General features: G+C 43.2%; 1 protein-coding gene across 3 annotated transcripts in view; it reads left to right on the forward strand.

The window, feature by feature from the left end:
- The first annotated feature begins 1492 nt into the window (after positions 1 to 1492).
- LOC141108078 (beta-1,4-galactosyltransferase 1-like) overlaps positions 1493 to 27188 on the forward strand; it is a 524736-nt gene continuing 499040 nt past the window's right edge. For 2 of the 3 annotated variants that reach the window (XM_073599307.1, XM_073599325.1), the window contains exon 1: positions 1499 to 1829. In XM_073599307.1, coding sequence (XP_073455408.1) covers positions 1691 to 1829 — 139 coding nt within the window. In that variant the 5' untranslated portion in view covers positions 1499 to 1690. Of the gene's footprint in view, positions 1830 to 27188 lie in introns of all 3 variants that reach the window. The other variant, XM_073599317.1, reaches the window with a different exon arrangement.

A 27188-nucleotide genomic window follows, 5' to 3' on the forward strand; every position in this document is an offset into this window, starting at 1 on the left:
CCTAAATAGATATCCAGACAGAGAGGCTGTGCGGGTACTGAGGGAGGGTTTTTTAGAGAGCTTTAGGATCCCATGTTCATTGATTACGGTGCCGCCTATGGATTTGTGTTCCGTGTTACAGCATCCGGGGGTAGTGATGGAGAAACTGGCTAAAGAAGTGACATTGGGTCGCATGGGAGGGCCGTTTTCACCGATTGGGGTGGTGCCTAAGAAGGAACTGAACAAAGTTCCTGGATAGACGTGGGTTCGATTGGTAACATGGTGCTCCTGGAGCTTTTTCTGGTAGTACTGGCCTTGGAAATTTGGGGCGAGTTGTTTCAAAACTTGAAAATCTGTTTGAATTTCGACAACATGGAAGTGGTTCAAGTTATTAACCACATCTCAGCGTCGTCACAACCTGTCATCAGGCTGTTGCGGCATATGGTATTACGCTGCCTTCAGTTGAACATATATTTGTATGCTGTGCACTTCCCGGGGGTAGACAATACGATAGCTGATGCCTTGTCTCAGTTTCAGTGGGACAGGTTTCGGGAACTTGCATCAGCAGCAGCGAAAACGGGGGTTCCTTGTCCTGGATGGCTGTGGGGGATTGCCTTGAAGTCGTTGGGGGATGGATCAGAAGGTCGGTGAGTGAGGCTACATGGATGGCCTACTCCAAGGTATGGCGGGAATGGATGGAGGTGTTACGTTTAGCTGGGGTGGAGCAGGGAGATTCGGAAGTACAGTTGGTGGTTCTGTGTTTCGTTTCTAGGAACATGGAGCAAGGAGTGTCGGTGTCTGCTCTGGAGCGGAAACTGGTAGGTTTGGCGTTTTTCTTTAAGTTACAGGGTGGACTGGATTTTACGAAGGATTTTTGAGTTCGGCAGGTAAAAGGATATCGGAAGTCACATAAGTGCAAGGACACTCCTTTAGTAAATTACAGGCCAATTTTGAGGGAAGTCATGGCAGATAATTGGTTGATCGAGTGGCGGTGGTTGGTCTTTTGATGGTGTAAGAAAATACTTTAGAGATGGAAGTGTGGGGGACTAATCGGTGGTATGTGCCCTTCTGGTGTATTCCAGTTAAATAGGTTAACTGGAATATGGTAATGGTTGCACTGCGGGTAGTGGCGGTTGCCTCCGAGCTGGTGTTCACGGCTGGAGGCCTATTATGGTAAAAGGGCCCACAGTGCAGAAGTGGAATAGTATTGGATTTCTGGGTGCCGTCAAAAGACCAATCAGGATGAAAATTGTTGTGTTGTTTTTTTTAGATGCTTTTGGGAAAATAATGTTAATTTTAATAAGTGTTTTGTTAATAAAGAAGGCTGCTATGGCCATTTGTACTCCATTTCAGGTGTGATCTCATTAATTGGAAGTAATATTAAGGGGTAGACTGAGTCTGATGGTCAGGCAGACACAGAAGGTTGGTAACATCTGATCTACACTGGTCAAGCTTTACGTAAGTCTGAATGTTCACTTATCATACAAAAGTAGTAATGTTAGACCTATAATTTAGTACCTGCTAAACAACACAAATGACAGAATAATAGCAAGCAGCTTTGGTTTTAAAATAGCTGTGCACGAACATTTGTTTGCAATGGTTAAAGTGGAAGAACAGGATCTAACTTAATTTATTTAATATTAACTCATCCAAGAGTTTTCAAGGACATTCATGTCAAGTAAGATACTGTATAAGAACGTTGTTAGAGAAGATGCTTTGGACCAGAAAAACGTTTTTATATTGTATGGTAGTCCTTTGTGTTTTTTTGTTTGTTTTTTTATACCTAAAGCCGTCCTCGCCACAGGAAATCTGGCTGAATAGAAAGAGATTCAGAAATTTTCACAAACTAAGTAAGTTAATTTTGTTTTATTGTCTTGGCAACTATGCATATGAAAGTTTTGAATGCTATCACTAATACAACATTTGTTTAATTGCAATGTAATAAGTATGTTTGTTACAAATATTTCACTATAATTTAGGTTCCATGCACACTGGGCTTAAAAAACACTTCTTCTACCGGAAGTTTGCATTTTTCCTGTAGAAGCAGCTCAATGTTGTGTCCAAGAACATTAGGATGTTTAGAGACATATTTTAAGCAGAGTGTTTAGAGACAGAAAAAAATCCTTGTGGTTTGTGTTTGAGAGAAGTTTTCTAGCAGAAAAAAATGCTAAACACTCCTAAACGCCTGTACAAAAAAGCTCTATATGAGCGTTTTTTTTCTGCCAAAAGAACGGACATTTCTTAAATCCCAGTGTGCATGGAACCTTATACTGTATAATTAAATGATGTTTGCTATTTCTGACTTATTATATACCTTTCACACACAACCCCAAATATAAAAAGATTCTGCTTGGTTGAGTTTATGTTTTTTTTTTGAATAGGACATTTTTATTGAGGTTTTCCAAGGTTTACAGAGAACTGACTGAGATAAGAATCAGATAGTACACTTGACTCCCATTACAACCCACAATCACATAGGTAAATCACAAGGAAAAGCGAGTAAAAAAATGCATTCTTTGTACATTTTGTAGAAAAGCAAACAAGGCATAATGGTAGCTTTACCAAAGTCAAATAGACTGCTCACTTTTGCATTTTTGCAAGGGAATTTTCCCTAGATCTTAGTGAATGGGGTGAAGTTCTGCTGACTTCTATCATCCAATCGTGTTCAAGCAAAAACATATTTTTTAATTCAATTGGGTATCCTTTGCAAAGTGAAATTTCACCACAATAATTAAGCTTTGAAAAATTCCCTTACAAAAATGCAACTTCTCTTGCTATATGAACAGCCAATGTCCAAAGGTGTCCAGAGTGTAGAAAATGGATCAAAGACCGCAAATTTATCATACATATTAATAAATGTCTTGGAGGTGAGCAGTAAGCTCTTTCCTCCTCATAACATGGCTAAGTTCAGCGATCCACTCTGTGAGTAATGGGGATTTCCAGTATCTTGAGATTAATGCTCTCACTGCCAATAAGAAAAATCTGAGGATGCTCTTACATGCTACCCACAATGGATCTTGGCATAAAAGAGAGAAGCGTGAGCTCAAGGGTATGAGATCGAGGTGAACCTGTTATATGTCTATAGATATGTGAAATTGAGGTCCAAAATGGGTGAATGAGCAAGACCACCAAATGTGGGCCATGGTCCCCACCTTGGTCAGAAAAACGAAAAAAAAAATGAATAAAGGAAAATTAATAAAGGGGAATATTTTATGTAATGTAAATGGACAATGCTACCATCTGTTAAATTCTGTTTCTGACATGTACTATCAATGTTTGTGGAGTGTTTACACCTGAGCGCTTTGGAATTATGGGCAGAATCACATGATTCTGCCTTCAATTTCAGAATTTCAGCAAAATGCAGGATGCGGTTGCGGTGCTGTTATTTCTTAATGGCATCCAAACACAGTGTGATTTTGTCAAGATTGTCATACGACAAAACACATGAACATCGTGGCAAAAAATGCAACACCCAATGCTTCTGGCTCAGTGCCAAAATTTGGTACATGAGCTTCTATGTTGTGTTTTTGGAGCGGAGGAAGGCCCATTGAAAATGAATGGTGCTGCTTCAAAAATGCACCACAAAATTGCGCAAAAAAAAAAAACTACACTGCTGCTCAGGTGTGAATGAGACCTCTGTGTAAAGGTTTTATCCCAGTTGTCCTCCAACTAGCGTTGCCCAATTTCCTTTTCCAGCATTAGCATTAGACTTGCACTGCCGAAAGATTTGTTCGTTTTCGTTTCATTCGGGTTTTTTTCCATTTTTCGGGTCATTCGTTATGATCAAAACTCGAAAATCTGGAAGTTCGGAAATTAGAAAATTCGAAAGAAAATCTGAGTTTGAAAGAATGAAAATCTAAAAATTCTAAAATCCAAAAATGCAAAAAACTGAAAATTCAAAAATCCAAAATAAATAACTAATAATAACTATCTTTTAAATTATAGGTATTGGAATTTCCTTTCAAATTTGGCTGTTAGTGAACGTAACGAATACAAATTTATCCGACGTTATGAATTATTCGAAATAACAAATGGAACGTAACAAATGGAAGTCGTTCATAGTTGGGTGGATTGTAGTAAGGGGAGAAGACAGTAGGAAAGTGGACCCATAAATATTTTATTTTACCCAACAAAAAGGAAAGGTTTTCTATAGGTAACATAAATATATTTCCAGGAAGGAAATGGTTGTTAATTTTAAAATTGCTGTGAACAAAACTGTTCCAGTTCATTAGTTTGGGTCTCCTTGGGATTGTTACAAATTGTAAGTGATCATCTGCATAAAGGCCCAATTTATGGTGAGAATGGCCAATATGCAAGCCCTGCATGAGGGGTTGTTACAAAGTGCCTGGGCAAGGTGATCAGAGCCCTGAAAAACTAAAATGCCAAGAAGTACACATTTTAACCACTTCAGCCCCGGAAGGTTTTACCCCCTTCCTGACCAGAGCACTTTTTACAATTCGGCACTGCGTCGCTTTAACTGCTAATTGCGCGGTCATGCAATGCTGTACCCAAACGAAATTTGCGTCCTTTTCTTCCCACAAATAGAGCTTTCTTTTGATAGTATTTGATCACCTCTGCCGTTTTTATTTTTTGCGCTATACACGGAAAAAGACCGAAAATTTTGAAAAAAAATGATATTTTCTACTTTTTGTTCTAAAAAAAATCCAATAAACTCAATTTTAGTCATACATCTAGGCCAAAATGTATTCGGCCACATGTCTTTGGTAAAAAAAATGTCAATAAGTGTATATTTATTGGTTTGCGCAAAAGTTATAGCGTCTACAAACTAGGGTACATTTTCTGGAATTTACACAGCCTTTAATTTATGACTGCCTATGTCGTTTCTTGAGGTGCTAAAATGGCAGGGCAGTACAAAACCCCCACAAATGACCCCATTTTGGAAAGTAGACACCCCAAGGAATTTGCTGAGAGGCATGTTGAGCCCATTGAATATTCATTTTTTTTGTCCCAAGTGATTGAACAATGACAAAAAAAAAAAAAAAAAAAAAAAATTACAAAAATTTGTCACTAAATGATATATTGCTCACACAGGCCATGGGCATATGTGGAATTGCACCCCAAAATACATTTAGCTGCTTCTCCTGAGTACGGGGATACCACATGTGTGAGACTTTTTGGGAGCCTAGCCACGTACGGGGCCCCGAAAACCAATCACTGCCTTCAGGATTTCTAAGGGCGTACATTTTTGATTTTACTCCTCACTACCTATCACAGTTTTGAAGGCCATAAAATGCCCAGATGACATAAAAACCCCCCAAATGACCCCATTTTGGAAAGTAGACACCCCAAGCTATTTGCTTTGAGGCATGTTGAGTCCATGGAATGTTTTATATTTTGACACAAGTTGCGGGAAAGTGACAAATTTTTTTTTTTTTTTTTTGCACAAAGTTGTCACTAAATGATATATTGCTCACACAGGCCATGGGCATATGTGGAATTGCACCCCAAAATAAATTTAGCTGCTTCTCCTGAGTATGGGGATACCACATGTGTGGGACTTTTTGGGAGCCTAGCCGCGTACGGGACCCCGAAAACCAATCACTGCCTTCAGGATTTCTAAGGGCGTACATTTTTGATTTTACTCCTCACTGCCTATCACAGTTTCGGAGGCCATGGAATGCCCAGGTGGCACAAACCCCCCCCAAATGACCCCATTTTGGAAAGTAGACACCCCAAGCTATTTGCTGAGAGGCATGGTGAGTATTTTGCAGCTCTCATTTGTTTTTGAAAATAAAGAAAGACGAGAAAAAAAATTTTTTTTTTTCTTTTTTCAATTTTCAAAACTTTGTGACAAAAAGTGAGGTCTGCAAAATACTCACTATACCTCTCATCAAATAGCTTGGGGTGTCTACTTTCCAAAATGGGGTCATTTGGGGGGTTTTTTTGCCACCTGGGCATTCCATGGCCTCCGAAACTGTGATAGGCAGTGAAGAGTGAAATCAAAAATTTACGGCCTAAGAAAGCCTGAAGGCGGTGCTTGGTTTTCGGGGTCCCGTACGCGGCTAGGCTCCCAAAAAGTCCCACACATGTGGTATCCCCGTACTCAGGAGAAGCAGCAGAATGTATTTTGGGGTGTAATTTCACATATTCCCATGGCATGTTTGAGCAATATATCATTTAGTGACAACTTTGCGCAAAAAAAAATAAAAAAAATAAAAAATTGTCTCTTTCCCGCAACTTGTGTCACAATATAAATTATTCCATGGACTCAACATGACTCTCAGCAAATAGCTTGGGGTGTCTACTTTCCAAAATGGGGTCATTTGGGGGGGTTTTGAACTGTCCTGGCATTTTATGCACAACATCTAGAAGCTTATGTCACACATCACCCACACTTCTAACCACTTGAAGACAAAGCCCTTTCTGACACTTATTGTTTACATAAAAAAATAATTTTTTTTTGCAAGAAAATTACTTTGAACCCCCAAACATTATATATTTTTTTTAAAGCAAATGCCCTACAGATTAAAATGGTGGGTGTTTCATTTTTTTTTTTCACACAGTATTTGCGCAGCGATTTTTCAAACGCATTTTTTGGGGAAAAAACACACTTTTTTACATTTTAATGCACTAAAACACACTATATTGCCCAAATGTTTGATGAAATAAAAAAGATGATCTTAGGCCGAGTACATGGATACCAAACATGACATGCTTTAAAATTGCGCACAAACGTGCAGTGGCGACAAACTAAATACATTTTTAAAAGCCTTTAAAAGCCTTTACAGGTTACCACTTTAGATTTACAGAGGAGGTCTACTGCTAAACTTACTGCCCTCGATCTGACCTTCGCGGCGATACCTCACATGCATGGTGCAATTGCTGTTTACATTTGACGCCAGACCGACGCTTGCGTTCGCCTTAGCGCGAGAGCAGGGGGGACAGGGGTGCTTTTTTTTTTTTTTTTTTTTTTTCTTTATTATTATTATTTTTTTATCTTATTTTTAAACTGTTCCTTTCATTTTTTTTTTTTTTTTAATCATTTTTATTGTTATCTCAGGGAATGTAAATATCCCCTATCATAGCAATAGGTAGTGACAGGTACTCTTTTTTGCAAAAATTGGGGTCTATTAGACCCTAGATTTCTCCTCTGCCCTCAAAGCATCTGACCACACCAAGATCGGTGTGATAAAATGCTTTCCCAATTTCCCAATGGCGCTGTTTACATCCGGCGAAATCTAAGTCATAAAATGCTCGTAGCTTCCGGTTTCTTAGGCCATAGAGATGTTTGGAGCCACTCTGGTCTCTGATCAGCTCTATGGTCAGCTGGCTGAATCACCGGCTGCATTTTCAGGTTCCCTGTTGAGACAGGAGAGCCAGAGAAAAACACGGAAGACGTTGGGGGGGGAGGGGCATTCCCTCCCACTGCTTGTAAAAGCAGTCTAGAGGCTAATTAGCCGCTAGGATTGCTTTTACATGAAAGCCGACCGCTGGCTGAAAAGAATGATACCAAGATGATACCTAAACCTGCAGGCATCATTCTGGTATAACCACTCAAAGTCGTGAATGGCGTACCTGAAGACAAAAAAATGGTTAACAATAAAGCACAGTAAACGGTAAGGTATAAAAAATTGCATACCTGAAAAGCAAACATGATAAAACATAATAACAATAAAACATTGCAGAATAGAATACAGTAAAAAAGAACAGAACAATAGAGAGAGAGAATAGAGAGAGAAAGAACAATAAAACGACAACTATTTTTTTTTTATTTTATATTTTTGTATGTGTTTTTTTTTTTTTTTTACACTTTTTTTTGTAACTAACTTTTATAACTGTAACCGGTTCCAGGTTCGGGTCTCTCAAAATGCGATGGCATCTTGGGAGACCCTGTGAAAGTGTGTCCTAGTCTGTGCAATGCTGTACCCTACGCTAATACTCAACTAGTGCATGGTAGCGTTCAAAATATTCACCAATGCAAAGACCAGGATTGTCAGGACAGGAGGGACAATAATAGCGGGTGTCACGTCTATATCCGCGCTTGCTGCAGACACGACATCTTTTTTGGGGGGGTTCGCTGGGTAGGGGTACTCGGGAGGACATAAAGAAAATGCCTCTCATGCAGCCGACTGCATTTGGTTGGGGATGTGAATGGGGGAAGTACGGGCGCCGCAGAAGCGGTGGGTTCCCAATTAGGATTGGCGAATGCAGCAGGAAGGGCATTATGGGCACGACGGGCCTGTGTTTGTCTTTTTGGTGGCAGCGGGACACTACTTGTGCTTGTCACCTCACCAGCTTGAACTGCACTTATGGGACTCGCCACGTCACCAAGTGTTACTGCAGTGCTGGTTTGACTACGACCGGGGTGTACTAGGCCGCTGGTGCTTGCCAGTTCACCAAAACGCTACCAAAAAAAACTGTTAGCGATCGCAAGGATCAGGCCTGACTCTGCGAACGCTGCAGTTATGCGTTTAGTGTTTTGTAAGTGACAGTGATCGATCGATACTGCACTTGGGTGGGCTGGGCTGGGCCGGGCGGAGGGGCAAAACGCAGGTGCTAGCAGGTATCTGGGCTGATCCCGCTAACACTGCGTTTGTGGGAACCCTAAACTGCTGGGGACGCTAGTATAGATCTGATCGGATCAGATATTGATCCGTTCAGATACTATACCACTAAGGGAGGCGTATGCTGCGTGCGTGGGTGTTAGCGGTACTGGCGCTAACCTGACGCTGCCTGGGGCTGGTGCTTGCCAGTTCACCAAAACGCTACCAGAAAAACTGTTAGCGATCGCAGGGATCAGGCCTGACTCTGCGAACGCTGCAGTTATGTGTTTAGTGTTTTGTAAGTGTCAGTGATCGATCGATACTGCACTTGGGTGGGCTGGGCTGGGCCGGGCGGAGGGGCAAAACGCAGGTGCTAGCAGGTATCTGGGCTGATCCCGCTAACACTGCGTTTGTGGGAACCCTAAACTGCTGGGGACGCTAGTATAGATCTGATCAGATCAGATATTGATCCGATCAGATACTATACCACTAAGGGAGGTGTACGGTGCGTGCTTGGGTGTTAGCGGTACTGGCGCTAATCTGACGCTGCCTGGGGCTGGTGCTTGCCAGTTCACCAAAACGCTACCAAAAAAACTGTTAGCGATCGCAGGGATCAGGCCTGACTATGCGAACGCTGCAGTTATGCGTTTAGTGTTTTGTAAGTGACAGTGATCGATCGATACTGCACTTGGGTGGGCCGGGCAGAGGGGCAAAACGCAGGTGCTAGCGAGTATCTGGGCTGATCCCGCTAACACTGCGTTTTCGGGAACCCTAAACTGCTGGGGACGCTAGTATAGATCTGATTGGATCAGATATTGATCCGTACAGATACTATACCACTAAGGGAGGCGTATGCTGCGTGCGTGGGTGTTAGCGGTACTGGCGCTAATCTGACGCTGCCTGGGGCGACGCATATCACCGCCGGGCGATCAGGGGGCTAAACCTTTATTCGGTAATAAACGGCGGGTGCCCTGACACTATAAAAAATAAACAAACTAACCAGCGTCACTCGTAACAGTTATACGGTGATCAGTGGTGAAAGGGTTAACTAGGGGGCAATCAAGGGGTTAAAACCTTTATTAGATAGTATATGGGGGTCCCTGTCGCTATAAAACGCTGACAGCGAACCTAAATATTTACGTCTCTAACTATCGTCACCAGCGACACTAATACAGCGATCAGAAAAAATGATCGCTTAGCGACACTGGTGACAGGGGGTGATCAAGGGGTTTAAAACTTTATTAGGGGGGGTTAGGGGGGTATCCTAGACCTAAAGGGGGCTACCACTCACTGCCCTAACACTGCAACTGTCACAAACTGACACTATGCAGTAATCAGAAAAAAAAAAAAAAAAAAAAAAAAAAAAATACTGCTAATGTCAGTTTGTGACGGGGGGGGGGGGGTGATTGGGGAGGGGATCGGGGGGGCGATCGGGGGGGGATCGGGGGTGTAAGGTATGCCTGGCATGTTCTACTGTGTGTGTTTGTGTGTTGTGCACTTACATGTCTTCTCTCCTCGGCGCTGGACGGAAACTGCCAGACCGAGGAGAGATGACATCACATCCTCTGCCTGTGTGAAACTATACACAGGCAGAGGAGGATTCCCATTGGCTGGGAGCGATCGCGAGGGGGGGGCCACGATCGGATGGTCTCCCCCTCGCCTCCCGACGCTCCCAGTCAGATGCCGACCGCCGATGGCACCGGGGGGGGGTCCGATCGGACCCCCCCGCCCGCGGGAGGCAGATCACGTACAGGTACGTGATTCTGCCTGCCCGTGCCATTCTGCCGACGTATATATACGTTAGGCGGTCGGCAAGTGGTTAAGGGTTCTTACTTCACAGAGGAGAGGAGAGGTAGAATCTCCTGTGTAGTCTCTCAAAACATTGTCATTTGCTGACTTAAAGTGGTTGTATACCCTTTTTTTTTTTTACCTACAGATAGGGATGAGCTTCGAGTTCAAGTCGAACTCATGTTCGACTCGAACATCGGCTGTTCGCCAGTTCGCTGAACAGCGAACAATTTGGGGTGTTCGCGGCAAATTCGAAAGCCGCGGAACAGCCTTTAAAAGTCTATGGAAAAAATTAAGATGACTCGCGCTGTGTAAATTGGTGAGTGTGTGACCAGATTCACCGTACAAAAACACTAAATACAACCAGTATCAGTGGATGCATAAACCGTCTGTGTGGCAATGTATCACGATCAGTGCAAACAAATAACAAAAATATATAAATCGTCTGTGCAATAATATATCGCAATCAGTGCACACAAATCACAAAAATAAAGTCCAAACAAAATAAATATATTGAAGAAACTATTATAAAGGGAAAAAAATGTCCAAAAAAGAAGAAACCCGAGAAAAAGTGAATTAGCAATCACGGGTCCTTCAACTGCATGGAACCTCAAATGTGCAGGACCACCACCAACAATAAGAGCCTGGCCGCTTACCAGAACCCCATGACCCCCCGTTACAGAGGGTCTAAAAGGGCTTTATAAGATCCTAGTAGTCCGGACTTCCCAGGAGCAGAGATGGAGCAGAGATGGGAATGGAAACTGGAAAAGGGCGTCAGGTGCTGGGATGGAGATGGATGGATCCACAGGAGGGGGGCTCAGCCCTCAGCATAATGATGTCATCATAGGAGAAAAGAAAGGGAGGGCTCCCATAGTATAAAATCAGATGGCAATTTATTATAGAAAAAAGCGTAAACACTCACATATAAGTAAGACAATCAGCATCATCAAATAGAAGAACAGAATGTGGCACCGGCCGGATGACCACAGATAGCTCGTCCTGTTAGATATACAGCAAGAGTGGGGGGTGGCGCGATGATACCGCTCAGCCCTACGCTGCGTTTTGCAAAAAAAATGCGTCTTCCAGGGGCACGAGTCTCGATGATACCGCTCAGCCCTACGCTGCGTTTTTGCAAAAAAATGCGTCTTCCAGGGGCACGAGTCTCGTGCCCCTGGAAGACGCATTTTTTTGCGAAACGCAGCGTAGGGCTGAGCGGTATCATCGCGCACACCCCCCACTCTTGCTGTATATCTAACAGGACGAGCTATCTGTGGTCATCCGGCCGGTGCCACAGTCTGTTCTTCTATTTGATGATGCTGATTGTCTTACTTATATGTGAGTGTTTACGCTTTTTTCTATAATAAATTGCCATCTGATTTTATACTATGGGAGCCCTCCCTTTCTTTTCTCCTATGATGACATCATTATGCTGAGGGCTGAGCCCCCCTCCTGTGGATCCATCCATCTCCATCCCAGCACCTGACGCCCTTTTCCAGTTTCCATTCCCATCTCTGCTCCATCTCTGCTCCTGGGAAGTCCGGACTACTAGGATCTTATAAAGCCCTTTTAGACCCTCTGTAACGGGGGGTCATGGGGTTCTGGTAAGCGGCCAGGCTCTTATTGTTGGTGGTGGTCCTGCACATTTGAGGTTCCATGCAGTTGAAGGACCCGGGATTGCTAATTCACTTTTTCTCGGGTTTCTTCTTTTTTGGACATTTTTTTCCCTTTATATTCTCGGGTTTCTTCTTTTTTGGACATTTTTTTCCCTTTATAATAGTTTCTTCAATATATTTATTTTGTTTGGACTTTATTTTTGTGATTTGTGTGCACTGATTGCGATATATTATTGCACAGATGATTTATATATTTTTGTTATTTGTTTGCACTGATCGTGATACATTGCCACACAGACGGTTTATGCATCCACTGATACTGGTTGTATTTAGTGTTTTTGTACGGTGAATCTGGTCACACACTCACCAATTTACACAGCGCGAGTCATCTTAATTTTTTCCTTGTTCATGTTATGTGTTTGTGTCACATTTAGACATCGCTGCTTTCTTTATCATAATTTAGACACTTTGAAGCGCAATTATTTTTTTATATTTTTTTCTTTAAAAGTCTATGGGAGAAATCAAAAGTGCTAATTTTAAAGGCTTATATGCAAGTTATTGTCATAAAAAGTGTTTGGGGACCTGGTTCCTGCCCCAGGGGACATGGATCAATGCAAAAAAGAGTTTTAAAAACTGTTGTTTCAAGAGCAGTGATTTTAATAATGTTTAAAGTGAAACAATAAAAGTGTAATATTCCTTTAAATTTCGTACCTGGGGGTGTCTATAGTATGCCTGTAAATGGGCGCATGTTTCCCATGTTTAAAACAGTCTGACAGCAAAATGACATTTCAAAGGAAAAAAAAGTCATTTAAAACTACTCGCGGCTATTAATGAATTGCCGGTCCGACAATACACATAAAAGTTCATTGATAAAAACGGCATGGGAATTCCCCACAGGGGAACCCCGAACCAAAATTAAAAAAAAAAAAATGACGTGGGGGGTCCCCCTAAATTCCATACCAGGCCCTTCAGGTCTGGTATAGATTTTAAGGGGAACCCCGCGCCAAAACTTAAAAAAAAATGGTGTGGGGTCTCCCCAAAAATCCATACCAGACCCTTATCCGAGCATGCAACCTGGCAGGCCACAGGAAAAGAGGGGGGGGACAAGAGAGCACCCCCCTGAACCATACCAGGTCACATGCCCTCAACATTGGGAGGGTGCTTTGGGGTAGCCCCCCAAAACACCTTGTCCCCATGTTGATGGGGACAAGGGGCCTCATCCCCACAACCCTTGCCCGGTGGTTGTGGGGGTCTGTGAGCGGGGGGCTTATCGGAATCTGGAAGCCCCCTTTATCAAGGGGACCCCCAGATCCCGGCCCTCCCCCCTGTGTGAAATAGTAAGGGGGGTACAAAAGTACCCCTACCATTTCACAAAAAAAGTGTCAAAAAATGTTAAAAATGACAAGAGACAGTTTTTGACAATTCCTTTATTTAAATGCTTCTTCTTTCTTCTATCTACTATTTTCTATCTTCTATCTTCCTTTGGTTTCTTCCTCCATCTTCTTCTTCTTCTGGTTCTTCTGGTTCTTCCTCCGGTGTTCTTGTCCGGCATCTTCCTCCGCGGCGCTGGCATCTTCTTCCCTTCTTCTTCTTGGGCCGCTCCGCATCCACCATGATGGGAGGCTCCCACTGTGGTGACGCTTCTCCTTTTCTTACGGTTCTTAAATAATGGAGGGTGGGGGCCACCCGGTGACCCCGCCCCCTCTGATGCGTGGGGACTTGATGGGAACTTCCCTGTGGCATTCCCGTGACGTCAGAGGGGGGCGGACAGGGAAGTCACCGTGCATCAGAGGGGGGCGGGGTCACCGGGTGGCCCCGCCCTCCGTTATTTAAGAACCGTCAGAAGAGGAGAAGCGTCACACAGCGGGAGCCTCCATCCTGGTGGATGTGGAGCGGCCCGAGAAGAAGACGCTGGCGCCGCGGAGGAAGATGCCAAACGAGAACACCGGAGGCAGAACCAGAAGAACCAGAAGAAGAAGAAGATGGAGGAAGAAACTGAAGGAAGATACAAGAAGGAAGATAGAAGAAAGAAAAAGCGTTTAAATAAAGAAATTGGCAAAAACTGTCTCTTGTCATTTTTAACATTTTTGACAGTTTTTTGTGAAATGGTAGGGGTACTTTTGTACCCCCTTACCATTTTACACAGGGGGGAGGGCCGGGATCTGGGGGTCCCCTTGTTAAAGGGGGCTTCCAGATTCCGATAAGCCCCCCGCCCGCAGACCCCCACAACCACCGGGCAAGGGTTGTGGGGATGAGGTCCTTGTCCCCATCAACATGGAAGTTAAAATAAATTGGGAAGAAAACAAACCATGTCTGTGAGTCAAACTTAGCATAGAGCTGCCAACAAAGAATACAGTGAAATGTAATGAAATACTCTGTCCTTCTTTTTAAAATGTAGATAAGGGAAATAGGTATAATCTCTATAGGTGAGATACAGGACATGCCACACTGAAGGTTGTGGATGAGCAAATGAGATATGCGTTTCCCTCCTGTGTCCTTAGTGGAGGTCTAAGCCCATATTTTCACGGGCCACCCAAGACCACCAACCTTTCTGCATAATTCTCTAGTTTGCAAAGTATTTATAGAAAAGCACCTGGCCTTGATTTGAGAGGAGGACATTTACTAAAGTAAAGTACTAAAGTAAATCTTACATTTATTAAATAAATAACTACCCTCACTGTCTGTTATTTCATGGAGAACCATAAAGAAAAGGGAGGAATGGATATTCTATGGCAAATTCCTTGGATTTGAGGTTTAGGTTATTATGGGTAATCCAAGTTTTAAAATAATAACAGCGGGAGCTGATGAGGTATGAAAGTGGGTCTGTCATAGAAATAGGACTTGTACTTGTTGTTTGCGTATGTAGTATAACAAATCGGAGCAGTTTGCAAGCCCATTCGGACCTTGCACAGTAAATGATCCAAAATTGACTTGCGCTATAATAAGTCAAATTGTGTGTGGCAAATGTGTCTTGAGGGGTGGGACCTTCTTGGGACAACCCAAAGAAGGGGAAATGTGGAGGCGGTGTGAGTAAAGATTGGGAGCAGAAAAGCAGAAGAGAAATTGTAAAGTGAGCACAGTGGGAGAAGAGTGCCTGTCATGTCAAGGGGAGAATATATGTGAGGGGATAGTAGTAGGCAGGTTTTTGGCTCTACTGTGGGAGGTTGAATGATGACAGCCTAAGATTTCAAGTGCCCCAGGTGATATACAGTGTGAAGTACACTTCCTATGCATGGGGCTAAATGGAAAAAGTGAAACAGCATTCAGTGACACATCAGGGCAACTTCAGTCATTAGGGCAACTTCATAAAGAGGGAGGTGGGAGAGCCCTTATAGGTTTAGCAGAGTAATTCAAAAACAGGAATGCAGTACTTCCACAATAAATAAAAAAAAAGGTAAACTGTTGAAGATGCGGTCACCCAACCATGGGGGAACACGCGGCCTTCCTAGTGCGTGGGTGGAGAAAACCATCTCAACGCAGGGTCAGTGTGGTCACTCTCTATGCCTCGGGCATTCCTATCCTGGGTGCTCTTAGGGGGTTCTCAGGTGGCTGAACGAAGAGATAGAAAGAGTCAGAGCAAAAAGGGCCCTTAGGTAGTTCAATTGGCAGAGGCGCCCAGTGTGGTTGTTCAAAGGCTAGGCATGAGTCATCTAGTATCAGCTGGTAGTAAGATCCACTTGGGAAATATGAGGAGTAAGAGCCACTAGGTAGAATGAGGAGTTTGTGGCATTGATGTAATCTAGGTGGATCAAATATCTGATCCACCTAGATGACATCTTACTACCAGCTGATATTAGATGACTGGTGCCTCTCTTTTGAACAACCACATTGAATGCCTCTGCCAATCCACCTACCTAAGGGCCCTTTTTGGGTTGATTCTTTAAATCTGTGAGAGCAGACTTTAAAGTGACAGTGCAGCAGTTTGGTGAAAGCGTACAAGTGCTGTGGACATTGTAAACTGTGTGCCTGCAATATGGGCATTCAAAGAAAAAAAGGACATTTCTAAAATGAGAAATTCTGTGGCTGGCATTCACCACATGGCAAGCCCCATGTGTGCCCAAACAGAATTGTTTGGGGATCTCCGTAGACTGGTGTAAGCCAGTGCTTAGTACTGTGAAAGCACCAATAGTCCAGAAGCAATTAGCAAGTGCTCTTGCCCATGGCAACAAGGATGAAATCAGAGCAGCTGACTTTGCAGAACCTATGCTGCTTATAGAGGATGTTGAGGATTTTCTGGCTGAATTTGAGAAGGTTGTGTCTTGGAAGGCATGGCCTAGAGACTGCTGGGCAGAATTATGGCAAACCTTTATAATGATTCAATTCTGAGCAACTTAATGATTTATGTGCCCAGGCCAGAATGACTGTGACATGTTTAAAGCAGAAATCTTGCTTGGAGAGGTGATTCAGCATGACTATGAATGCCAGCAACTTTCAGATAAAGTGGAGCTCCACCCAAAAGGGGAAGCTCCACTTGTTTACCTCCTGTCAAAACCAAGTACCGGCTAACTCTGCAAACTCGGTCAGAAGTTCGGCCCCCCTCCTCCTTCCACTGCTGCCGGGCCATTCATAAAGCGCAGCACGCTTCGCGCATGTGCAGTAGGAGGCTGGTTTCTCTTAGCTGAGATGGCTGCGGCAGCACCTGAGAGCCAATTGAAAAATCGGCTCAGGTTAAAACACTGCTGGATTTGTGGACAGGAAAGTGTCCTAATATTAAACGTCAGCAGCTACAGTATTTGTAGCTGATGACTTTAATTTTTTTTTCGGAAGGAGCCTGGAGTTCCCTTTAAGGGAAAACTAACACCCATATCAATTGGAGAAAGTGCATCAACAGGAGACAAAAGCTCTAGTTGTGGCCCAAACTCCCCAGAAAGATGTGAGCATGCTTCAGAGTGCAGGGAGATTCTTTGGGGAAAACCCTGATAAAGCATGAAGGCAAGTACATTGCTTAGAAATTTAGAAATGTGACAGCATAAAAAAAAAAAAAAAAAACAAGTAGTCCATCGAGTCTGCTCGTTTTTTTTTTGTGTTTTTTATTTTTTGTTTTTTTTAACTTTTTTGTCTGAGTATAGATTAATGCTTGTCCCAAGCATGTTTGAAGCCATTTACTGCTGACTGTCTCATTACCTTTGCTGGAAGTCTATTCCAAGCATCAACTACCCTTTTAGTAAAATACTTTGTAAGATTAGTTTTGAATTTTCCTCCAGTTAGTTAGAGGTCAGTTTGCTTGCAGTGCAGTCAGTTGGAGCATGCTATTTCCAAGTGCCCTCTATCTCTGGATGCTGCCCAAAGTAACCAAGCTGGGCAGAAGTCTGTGGTTCTTGCCCTAGTCTATGTGCAAAAGTGTTTGCTGTAGCCATTTGCAACAGGGAGGTAAAACCTGTTGTACCAGAAGAGGGTGCCAGAGAGCACAATAAGCCTACTGATGTTTCTCTGTGTAGCCGCATGGGTGAAGTGGCAGGTCAAAGAGATGCAGAGCTGTCAGTCCCGACTCAGAGTAAACCAAAGAAGTTTGCGATGGCTACTACGGTGGTGGGTAAGACCGTTGCTAATGGGTTAAATGCTAGAGTTACTAATGCAGTAATTAAAGGGATTGTCTGTAAGAATGTCTACTGTGAAGTGGGAATATACCCAGTTGGGAGACCTGCTGACTATGTGGAAAGATTTGCCCCAGCATAGAGCACTGTACAATGGGGAGGCAAGAGTTGAAACTGAATCTGAAAATGACGTGATGTGTAATGATGAAAAATATTCTGCCTGTGTACCTGAGCTGATCAAGCAGAGTGCTGATATACAGTATGTGTCAGTAAGTGTGATAAGGGTGGCCATTGAGGAAAGTGTGACATTTCCCTTAGCAACAGAATCAGGTGAAACAGAGGTGTCCCTAGAAAACTCCCGGAAGCCCACAGTGTCATAGCTAGAGGTTTCCCAGGAGAACTGTAGGGATGCCCTAGTGGGTAAAAGGGTTCCATCAACGGTGGAAGTGAACATACGGGGCAGCAATAGACACATTTTTTGCGGGTATTGTGTTGGTGCTGGGAGTATAAATGGGTGAGCTAATGCATCGCACCACCTGACTTGCACTTGTGGCAAAGCTAAAAAGTGGGAATGGCCAAAAAAGTGGGTGTTTCTTCACAGTTAATGATTTGTAGTGTGCCACTTTTCTGCTTTTTATAGACAAAAGGGGCCTTGGGGTACACTAAAGAGGCTATTGGAGTAAAATAATCCTAGTTGCAAGTGTGAAGGCTGACAATGATAACCCCCAGCATATGTCAGGGCCAGCAATAACCCTCAAGATATGTCATAATGATTAACCCACAGCTTGGCACAGTAATTAACATCTAGCAAAGCACAAAAAGTAACACCCAGAACAGCACAATAATTAGCTAATAAAAATGGCAAAATAATTAGCCCCCAACCATGCATATTAATTAGCACCCAAGATGGCACAATGACCCCAATGAAGCATGATAATTAACCATCAACTGTGCACCTGTACAATGTTTTCCAATGTGCCCCCTGTATACTGGTGGTCACAGCCACAGGTCCCCTTTGCTCTTCCCCTTTCTTCCAGCCACATGTCACCTCTGCTCTCCCCTTCTTCCAGCCACAGGTCATCTCTGCTCTGCCCTCTCCTTCCAGTCACAGGTCATCAGTGCTCTCCCCTTCTTCTAGCCACAGGTCACATCTGCTCTGTCCCCTACTTTCAGCAACAGGTCACCTCTGCCCTCTCCTTCTTTGAGCCACCGATTACTTCTGCTCTTCCCCCTTTTTTGAGACAGAGAACACATCTTCTCTCCCCTTTTTCCAGCCACAGGTCACATCTGCTCTGCCACTTCCTTCCAGCCACAGGCTACCACTTCTCTGACCTTCCTTGCAGCCACAGGTCAACTCTGATCTGCTTCTCCTTCCAGCTACAGGTCCCCTTTGCTCTGTCCCCTCTTTCTAGCCACAGGTCACCTCTACTCTCTCCTTTGAGCTACAGGTTACCTCTGCTCTGCCCCCTCCTTCAAGTCAGAGATCACCTCTGCTCTCCCCTTCTTCCAGCCACAGGTCACATCTGCTCTGCCACTTCCTTCCATCCACAGGCCACCACTGCTCTGCCTTTCCTTGCTGCCACAGGTCAACTCTGCTCTACTTCTCCTTCCATCCACATGTCACCTCTGCTCTGTTTTTTTTTTAATAGGACATTTTTATTGAGGTTTTCTAAGGTTTACAGAGAACTGACTGAGATAAGAATAGTACACTTGACTCCCATTACAACCCACCACCACATAGATAAATCACAAGGCAAAGCACGTAAAAAAATGCATTCTTTCTACATTTTGTGGAAAAGCAAACAAGGCATAATGGTAGATTTACCAAAGTCAAATAGTCTGCTCACTTTAGCATTTTTGCAAGGAAATTTTCCCTAGATCTTAGTGAATGGGGTGAAGTTCTGCTGACTTCTATCATCCAATCGTGTTCAAGCAAAAACATTTTTTTAATTTGATTGGGTATCCTTTGCAAAGTGAAATTTCACCACGATAACTAAGCTTTGAAAAATTCCCTTACAAAAATGCAACTTCTCTTGCTATATGAATAGCCAATTCATCCTTAGTAAATCAACCCCATAGTATCACTCGATTGTCAGTGGTATAGGCTGTGTGTTGGGAGTTGCATGGTGGAGAACTGGAGCATGAAGTGTGAAATAAAGAATGGAAATAATCGTGGAAGAGAAACAAAGGTAAGACATTGAGGTAGCTATAGAGAGAGGAAGTGCATAGGGAAAAAGGGTGAAGGGGTGTCAACTCAGGGGGTATCCCCAACCCCATCGAGACTACTACCTGAGATATATCCAAAGGTGTCCAGAGTGTATAAAATGGACCAAAGACCGCCAATTTATCATACATATTAATAAATGTCTAGGATGTGAGCAGTAGGCTCTTTCCTCCTCATAACATGGCTAAGTTCAGCGATCAGCTCTGTGAGTAATGGGGATTTCCAGCATCTTGAGATTAATTAATTTAGTAGAAGGGTATGGCGCTGTTCCTCTATCAAACTTGTGATTTCCTATATATGTGCTATATACTTCATAAAATAAAATAAAACATGAAAGAATCAAAATCCATACATGGTGCTGCTGTATATATCATATGTGTCAAGTGGCACCTTGTGGATGTGCATACCAGTGTGGAAGAAGTGGTGGGGAGTGGGGGGGAGGGGGGGGGGAGGGGGAAATGGAAGGGGGGGGGAGGGGGTGTGGAATGGTTGAAAAAGGTATTAGAAATAATCCGCTATATATCCAAAAACAGTCTACTAAAGTGCACACGTGCAGCCAAAATCATATAAAAGTCCTTATTTCCACAATAAATTTGGTACATGTGATGTTCGTGTTTATAATCCTTCTGCTGATAAGATTCCGTTTTCTAAATGTGCAGCCACTCACCAGCTCACTTCACCCCTGCTGGGGTATCAGGCAGTCACAGTCTAAGCCACTGTGCGGCAATCTCTGGCAGACTCAGGATCGCAGTGTATCATATAAAAAGAGAGAAGGGGTGCCCATAGTGTAAGATCGTTTTTTAAAAAAGTTTATTTAAAACAAGTGGAGAGGTACTCACAATTTAAAAGTATGTAGCAGGCAAAAAAGACAAATTTCTCGGTTAACCATCAGCTGTTCAGAGTTGTTTGGGAAGCACAGATTAGGCCACGCCCTACGCGTTTCGTCATCGGCTTAGACTGTGACTGCCTGATACCCCAGCAGGGGTGAAGTGAGCTGGTGAGTGGCTGCACATTTAGAGCACGGAATCTTATCAGCAGAAGGATTATAAACACGAACATCACATGTACCAAATTTATTGTGGAAATAAGGACTTTTATATGATTTTGGCTGCACGTGTGCACTTTAGTAGACTGTTTTTGGATATATAGCGGATTATTTCTAATACCTTTTTCAACCATTCCACACCCCCTCCCCCCCCCCCTTCCATTTCCCCCCCCCCACCCCCCACCACTTCTTCCACACTGGTATGCACATCCACAAGGTGCCACTTGACACATATGATATATACAGCAGCACTATGTATGGATTTTGATTCTTTCATGTTTTATTTTATTTTATGAAGTATATAGCACATATATAGGAAATCACAAGTTTGATAGAGGAACAGCGCCATACCCTTCTACTAAATTAATCAATTCAGCTGTCCCCATTTATGGTGACTGCATGTTGGGTGGCAGCAGTTCCAAATTGTTAGCAATCACATCTTCACTATCTCCACTGCGCGGGTCCACTACTCTTTCCATCTTGAGATTAATGCTCTCACTGCCAATAAGAAAAATCTGAGGATGCTCTTACATGCTACCCACAATGGATCTTGGCATAAAAGAGAGAAGGGTGATCTCAAGGGTATGGGATCGAAGTGAACCTGTTATATGTCTGTAGATCTGAGAAATTGAGGTCCAAAATGGGTGAATGAGCAAGACCACCAAATGTGGGCCATGGTCCCCACCTTGGTACCACACCTCCAGTATTTTAATGGTCAAAAAACGAAAAAAAAAAAAAGAATAAAGGAAAATTAATAAAGGGAAATATTTTATGTAATGTAAATGGACAATGCTACCATCTGTTAAATTCTGTTTCTGACATGTACTATCAATGTTTGTGGAGTGTGTTAATCCTTGTTTACACCTGAGCGATTTGGAATCGTGGGCATAATCACATGATTCTGCCTTCAATTTCAGAATTTCAGCAAAATGCAGGATGTAGTTGCGGTGCTGTTATTTCTTAATGGCACCCAAACAAAGTGCAATTTTGTCAAGATTGTCTTGCGACAAAACACATGAACATCATGACAAAAAATGCAACACCCAATGCTCCTGGCTCAGTGCCAAAATTTGGTACATGAGCTTCTATGTTGTGTTTTTGGAGCGGAGGAAGGCCCATTGAAAAAGAATGGTGCTACTACAAAGATGCACCACAAAATTGCGCAAAAAAACCCCCCCAAAAAACTACACTGCTGCTCAGGTGTGAATGAGGCCTCAGTGTAAAGGTTTTATCCCATTTGTCCTACAACTAGTGTGGCCCAATTCCCTTTTCCAGCATTAGCATTAGACTTGTGCACTGCCGAAAAATGTGTTAATTTTCGTTTCATTCGGGGTTTTTTTTCTGTTTTTCGGGTCATTCGTTATGATCTATAAACTTGATAATCCAGAAGTTCGGAAATTCAAAAATTCAAAAGAAAATCTGAAAGTTCAAAAGAACGAAAATCTAAAAATTTGAAAACTCAAAAAATTGAAAATTAAAAAATCCGAAATAACTAACTAGCTATTAATAACTAACTATTAAATTATAGGTATTGGAATTTCCTTTCAAATTTGGCTGTTAGGGAACGTAACGAATACGAATTTATCCGACGTTAGGAATTATCCAAAATAACAAATGCCGCATCTAAATGAATGGAACGTAACAAATGAATAATAATAAATAATAATAATAAAAAGGTTTTATTATTATTCATTTGTTACTTTCCATTTGTTTAGATGCGGCATAATAATTTGTAACTTTGGATAAATTCGTATTTGTTATGTCCACTAACAGCCAAATTTGAAAGCAAATTCCAATATCTATAATTTAATAGTTAGTAATAGTTATTATTATTAATTAGTTATTATTTTGGACTTTTGAGTTTTCAGGTTTTTGAATTTTTGGATTTTCATTCTTATTTTCGGATTTTCGTTATTTTTGAATTTCCGAATTTTCGTTTTCATAAAAAATCCATTAAACAGGTTTTCATTAATTCAAATATTTCTGAATCATGGAATTTGTAAAATTTTGTCAAAAAAACTAATTCGGAACTAAACGAATTGCACATGTCTAATTTGCATAGTATGGATATGTGGGGAATCTGTGCAATAGGAGTATATTAAAGAACTGTGATATTGTTAGGAATCCACTGTTTAGAATCAGGGGGCCTCAAATGGGGCTAGGTCACTAGAAAGGGGCCTTGTTTACCTAAATAATCATAGAAGTTTTACAATTGGCAGTTAAGATTCTTGGATCCCCAGGAAGTCATTCATAGTTGGGTGGATTGTAGTAAGGGGAGAAGACAGTGGGAAAGTGGACCCATTTTATGGAGTGAGATACCCAACAAAAAATATAGGTATATATAGGTAACATAAATATATTTGCAGGAAGGAAATGGTTATTAATTTTAAAATTGCTGTGAACAAAACTGCTCCAGTTCATTAGTTTGGGTCTCCTTGTGATTGTTACAAATTGTAAGTGATCATCTGCATAAAGGCCCAATTTATGATGAGAATGGTCAATATGCAAGCCCTGAATGAGGGGTTGTTACAAAGTGCCTGGGCAAGGCTATCAGAGCCCTGAAAAACTAAAATGTCAAGAAGTAAACATTTTAGGGGTTCTTACTTCACAGAGGAGAGGAGAGGTAGAATCTCCTGTGTAGTCTCTCAAAACATTGTCATTTGCTCACTTAAAGTGGTTGTATACCCTTTTTTGTATTTTTACCTACAGGTAAGCCTATAATAAGGCTTACCTGTATGTAAAATGAATATCTCCTAAAAACCTCTACGGTTTAGGAGATATTCACTTTGCATGCAGCCGCTGAAGTTAGCAGCCGCTGACGTCAGCAGCGCATGCGCTGTGAAGGTTCGGCAGACGCTGCCGGACCTTGATGGAAAGAAGTCTCCCGCACGCATGCGCAGGGGTGACGACATCACGACTCCGGCCACTCACAGCGCCGGAGTCGCGAACCTTGAAGACATGCCGAGGGGAAATGTCAGCTCCCGTGGCGTGGACCGGGATCAGCTGCCGACGCCTCGTTCTAAGGTAAGTATTTCATAATGAGCTAGTATGCGGTGCATACTAGCTCGTTATGCCTTTTGCCTTACAGGTTTTTAAAAAAAAAATAAAGGTCTGTGGGTATACAACCGCTTTAATTGTTAACTGGGTTGGGAGCTCAGATAGAAGTATTTCATTAAGTCTTCATGAGGAGGATTGTTTATAAGTGTTAAGAAAGATAAATTGGGAAGCAAACAAACCATGTCTGTGAGTCAAACTTAGCATAGAGCTGCCAACAAAGAAGACAGTGAAATGTAATGAAATACTCTGTCCTTCTTTTTAAAATGTATATAAGGGAAATAGGTATAATCTGTATAGGTGAGATACAGGACATGCCACACTGAAGGTTGTGGATTTAGTTTCAGCAAATGAGATATGCGTTTCCCTCCTGATGTGTCCATTGTGGGGGTCTAAGCCCATATTTTCATGGGCCACCCAAAACCACCAACCTTTCTGCATAATTCAATAGTTTGCAAAGTATTTATAGAAAAGCACGTGGCCTTGGTTTGAGAGGAGGACATTTACTAAAGTAAAGTACTAAAGAAAATCTTACATTTATTAAATAAATAACTACCCTCACTGTCTGTTATTTCATGGAGAACCATAAAGAAAAGGGAGGAATGAGATATCTATGGCAAATTCCTTGGATTTGAGGTTTAGGTTATTATGGGTAATCCAAGTTTTAAAATAATAACAGCGGGAGCTGATGAGGTATGAAAGTGGGTCTGTCATAGAAATAGGACTTGTACTTATTGTTTGTGTATGTAGTATAACAAATTGGAGCAGTTTGCAAGCCCTTTCAGCCCTTTCAGACCTTGCACAGTAAATGATCCAAAATTGACTTGCGCTATAGTAAGTCAAATTGTGTGTGGCAAATGTGTCTTGAGGGGTGGACCTTCTTGGGACACCCCAAAGAAGGGGAAATGTGGAGGCGGTGTGAGTAAAGATTGGGAGCAGAAAAGCAGAAGAAAAATTGTAAAGTGAGCACAGTAGGAGAAGAGTGCCTGTCATGTGGAGGGGAGAATATGTGTGAGGGGATAGTAGTAGGCAGGTTTTTGGCTCTACTGTGGGAGGTGGAATGATGACAGCCTAAGGTTTCAAGTGCCCCAGGTAATATACAGTGTGAAGTTGTGGAAGTTTGGTTAAACGAACTCTCCCTATACATGGGGCGAAAAGGAAAAAGTGAAACAGCATTCAGTGACACATAGTCATCAGGGCAACGCATAAGGAGGGAGGTGGGAGAGCCCTTATAGGTTAGCAGAGTAGTTCAAAAACAGGAATGCAGTGCTTCCACAATAAATAGAAAAAGGTAAACTGTTGAAGATGCGGTCACCCAACCATGGGGGAACACGCGGCCTTCCTAGTGCGTGGATGGAGAAAACCAGTAAGCCAGTGCTTAGTACTGTGAAAGTGCCAAAAGTCCAGAAGCAATTAGCAAGTGCTCTTGCCCATGGCAACAAGGATGAAATCAGAGCAGCTGACTTTGCAGAACCTATGCTGCCTACAGAGGATGTTGAGGATTTTCTGGCTAAATTTGAGAAGGTTGTTGCTTGGAAGGCATGGCCTAGAGACAGGCCCCGATTTACTCCCTTTGCTGCCCCAAGGCTGGGTCCTTCAGTGCCGCACCCCCAACCCCCGCCACACACACACACCACCATTCTCGTCCTTTATCGATGACTGCTACAATAGATCAATTAAAAACATATCTCCACACACAAGAACACTGAAAATAACTGGCTTTAATTGTACAGACTGAAAATACTCTGCAATGCAGAAAATGCCTTTTAAAGATTATAGCAGTAAGAAACTCTCTACAATTTTTAAGTTCTAACTTTATTCTAAATTTTGTTTGGGTACAGCATCACACAACTGCGCAATTGTCAGTTAAAGCAACGCAATGCCGTATCGCAAAAAAAATGATTGAAGTGCAAGATTTCTATTATTACATTGTTATATAAAATAAAATAGTTCAACTCACCATAAGCAGAATCAGTCGGAGCCTGAGCGTGTCACTTGCCAACGTCACCTGCCTTCAGATGCGGATTGTCACTTGCCACATGTTGCGGATTGTCACTTGCCACGATGCCACCTGCCACACATTGCGGATTGTCACTTGCCACGTCACCTGCCACACATTGCGGATTGTCACTTGCCACGTCACTTGTCAGCAGATGCAGGGTATCACTTGCCACGTCACTTGTCAGCAGATGCAGGGTGTCACTTGCCACATCACTTGTCAGCGTATGCAGGGTGTCACTTGCCACATCACTTGTTGTCAGCAGATGCAGGGTGTAACTTGCCACGTCAATTGTCAGCGGATGCAGGGTGTCCCTTGCCACGTCACTTGTCAGCAGATGCAGGGTGTCACTTGCCATGTCACTTGTCAGCTTATGCAGGGTGTCACTTGCCACGTCACTTGTCGGCGGATGCAGTGTGTCACTTGCCAGTCACTTGTCAGCAGATGCAGGGTATCACTTGCCACGTCACTTGTCAGCAGATGCAGGGAGTCACTTGCCACGTCATTTGTCAGCTGATGCAGGGTGTCACTTGCCAATCACTTGTCAGCTGATGCAGGGTGTCACTTGCCACGTCACTTGTCAGCTGATGCAGGGTGTCACTTGCCAGTCACTTGTCAGCTGATGCAGGGTGTCACTTGCCACGTCACTTGTCAGCAGATGCAGGGTGTCACTTGACAGTCACTTGTCAGCAGATGCAGGGTGTCACTTGCCAGGTCACTTGTCAGCGGATGCAGGGTGTCACTTGCCAGGTCACTTGTCAGCGGATGCAGGGTGTCACTTGCCACGTCACTTGTCAGCGGATGCAGGGTGTTACTTGCCACGTCACTTGTCAGTGGATGCAGTGTGTCACTTGCCACATCACTTGTCAGCGAATGCAGGGTGTCACTTGCCATGTCGCCTGCCACCGGATCGAAGGGGGCCCCGTCAGGTAGGATGTACGGGGACCCATCATTTCTAACAGCAGCCCTGATGCCCACTTTAGTGGCTGTCATGTCTGGACCAAGAAGGGACTCTGTGGACAGGGGAGGAGAGAGAGATACACTGCACCTGCTCCACTGCTTATTTCAAGGGGACATTCAGGGGCACATTAAGGGGGGCAGCAAACTCCCGCTCGCTAGCAAGCCTGTTTCGTTGGCACCACTGCTTATTTCACGGGGACTGATCAGGCTTGTGTACTCCCACTTCCTGGTAGCGGTGGAACACACGATAGGGCGGACGTGATGTCATCAGCCGAAAATGATGCAAGACACGGGAGGCAACGCGGACATCATTTCTGGCTGATGACATCACGCATGCCCTATCGTGCGTTCCTCCGCTACCAGGAAGTGGGAGTGTCACGTACCTGGTGGGTTTTGAGCCCGAACTACAGAGAGAGGCCTCCCCTACGGCTCCCACTCACGGCCCTCGGAAATGGGAACAGAGAACACAGGAGTGAGGAGTGGTATGA

This window comes from Aquarana catesbeiana, linkage group LG01 (genome assembly GCF_042186555.1).
Source record: "Aquarana catesbeiana isolate 2022-GZ linkage group LG01, ASM4218655v1, whole genome shotgun sequence".
Classification (NCBI taxonomy): domain Eukaryota; kingdom Metazoa; phylum Chordata; class Amphibia; order Anura; family Ranidae; genus Aquarana; species Aquarana catesbeiana.